Raw genomic sequence first — 2,191 nt, 5'->3', positions numbered from 1 at the left:
ATTATGCAAAAATGGACCCCTTCTCTTTCGCACATTTAAATACTCTAGCTGCAGGCACACACTAAGCCAGCTAGCTCTGCCTCCAACGGATGGAACACCCCTGGGTCCCCAGCGCCCCTCCACCTATTTCCTCTATTTCCTCATTTGTGAGAGAAAAGCCCCCTCCTTGTTCTCACTCCACACAAGTCCACGGTCAGGAACCATGCGGAGCAGTGAGGCAGTGAGGCAGGAAAAGAGGCAGACCTGGAGAAAACAGAGCCACAGAGTGAAGTAATCCCAGGAACTGAAAGGTTTATTTAGGAACAAGGAAGGTGGCTCCTGTGACAGAAAGCCACCTTGTAGATCCCAGCACATTTCTGTGCTCTGCGCACAGTGGGTACCCTCAAAACTCTCGTGACGAAAGGCATAGCACAAAGATTCTGTACCTAGATGCCCCCATCCTGCAGCATGGCCTCTGTCCCGAGCTTCTCCAGCTCTTCGCTGCTGTAGCTTCTGGGACACAGCTGGTACTTGGCACGTGGGACTTCCCTCCAAGAGGAGACGCGATGGTGCCAGAGGCTGCAGAGGCCATAGACAGCGGCCAGCACGACAGCCCCAAAGCCCAGGTGCCAGCAGAAGAAGATGGAGAGGAAGGCAAGGTCGCCAGGGTTTTCTGCCCTCCAGGGCTGCCCGGAGGGAGGAGCGTACATCAGCACACACAGCTGCAGCATCCATGTGCTGAGCACCAGCCCCATCCAGGTCTTCAGCACCCAGAGCGTGGGTTGGTCAGGGACCCAGACTTCCATGGTGAGCACCAGGGTAACCAGGAAGGTGGGCGCCACGAACAGCAGGTGCGTGCGGACCTCCAGGGTGCCCTTGTTCTCCAGGTGACATGCCATCAGCAGGACCAGCACACAGAAGGCCAGGGCCTCAGCTGCTCGCTCCAGCTTCACGTTCTGCTGCGCCTGACACGCCCGGCTCACGATGTCCACAACGCCACTGAGCATGAAAAACCCATACATGGTGACGTGATACCAGTTGTCACAGAACACGAATGGCCGCCGAGGGTCCTCCCAGTCTACCATCATCATCCGGTTTACTCCTGGGGGGTAGAAGAACTCGGTTATGATGCCAGTCAGGGAGATGGCCACCTTCATCATCCCTTCCACAGGTACCAGCTGCCACCACCTGTGTCCTCGCTTCTCCTTTGGGGTCAGAGGGGGTTTGAGAAACCTCTGTCCCCGTAGCAGGGCCAAGGACACCATCACTGAGTAGTGGAGAGAAAAGATGAGGAGGCATATCCCCGGCAGCAAGTGTCCCTCGAGGGTACCCATGGTCTCTGTGTGTATGTTGGGGCCAACAGAACAAGAGCTGGCAGATGAGAGGCAACCTCCCAGGGCTCTCCTCGCAAGTGAGGTGGCTGCTTCCAAGCTGTGGTGAGATCTTTCTGATCCAGCTCCACCCCTGCCTCCCACACACAAAAAGGCCTATGTGTGTGCTGGAAGCATCTGAGCCACTCCCTGGGTGGGATCTCTCTTAGGTGGCACTTCACCTTGCTCTGTTCCTTACTTAGACGAGCCGGGCTTGGGCCTCCAACCTCTGCACCTCACTGCAGGAGCTAGTTTACCCTTTGTCTCCTCTCCAATCCTGCCCCACCCCTCCCCAAAGAGAGGGGAGGGAAAAAAGTAATAAGGGGCCCCAGCAAAGGGGTGGTGGTGGTGGATTTTCTTTTGTTGGCTGTCGCTTGGTGCCAGCCATATGACATCTCCTTTTCCTCATTTAAATACCTCAACAACTCTATGAGAGGGTTATTGTTAAACAAATTTTATAGGTGACATTAAGGCTCAGGGGGTGAAGGCACATACACAGGTATCACAGCCAGCATAGCAGAGCTGGGATGGGGACCCAGGTCTACTCATCTGCTGACAAAGTCCAGAATTTGTACATAACTAAGTGACTGAACTTCAGCTCCAACACTTGTAAGTTACATGACTATGGGCAGTGACTCTGTCTTCTTGAGCCTCAGTTTCCTGACCTGTAGAATGGGAATAATAATTATGTCATAGGTTTATTGTATTAAATAGAATAAAGTATGTAGAGTGTCTGATACATAGTAAATAATGAATAGTAATGATTATTAGTAATTTTACTGTTATTACTAACATTCCTTGCTGAATTCCTATGATGCTGAAGTTGTTCAAGTATTCCTATA

At 52.5% G+C, this 2,191-nt stretch overlaps 1 protein-coding gene across 1 annotated transcript; it reads right to left on the bottom strand.

Moving 5' to 3' along the window:
• Positions 1-274: 274 nt before the first annotated feature.
• On the bottom strand, positions 275-1,445 carry LOC123576134 (transmembrane epididymal protein 1A-like). The gene has a single exon (XM_045437112.1). It carries the CDS (start codon positions 1,311-1,313, stop codon positions 426-428), a length of 888 nt encoding a protein of 295 aa, XP_045293068.1. The 5' UTR covers positions 1,314-1,445; the 3' UTR covers positions 275-425.
• Positions 1,446-2,191: the final 746 nt, after the last annotated feature.

This window comes from Leopardus geoffroyi, chromosome C2, assembly GCF_018350155.1.
Source record: "Leopardus geoffroyi isolate Oge1 chromosome C2, O.geoffroyi_Oge1_pat1.0, whole genome shotgun sequence".
Lineage (NCBI taxonomy): Eukaryota > Metazoa > Chordata > Mammalia > Carnivora > Felidae > Leopardus > Leopardus geoffroyi.
This window is presented reverse-complemented; position numbering and strand designations above follow the sequence as displayed.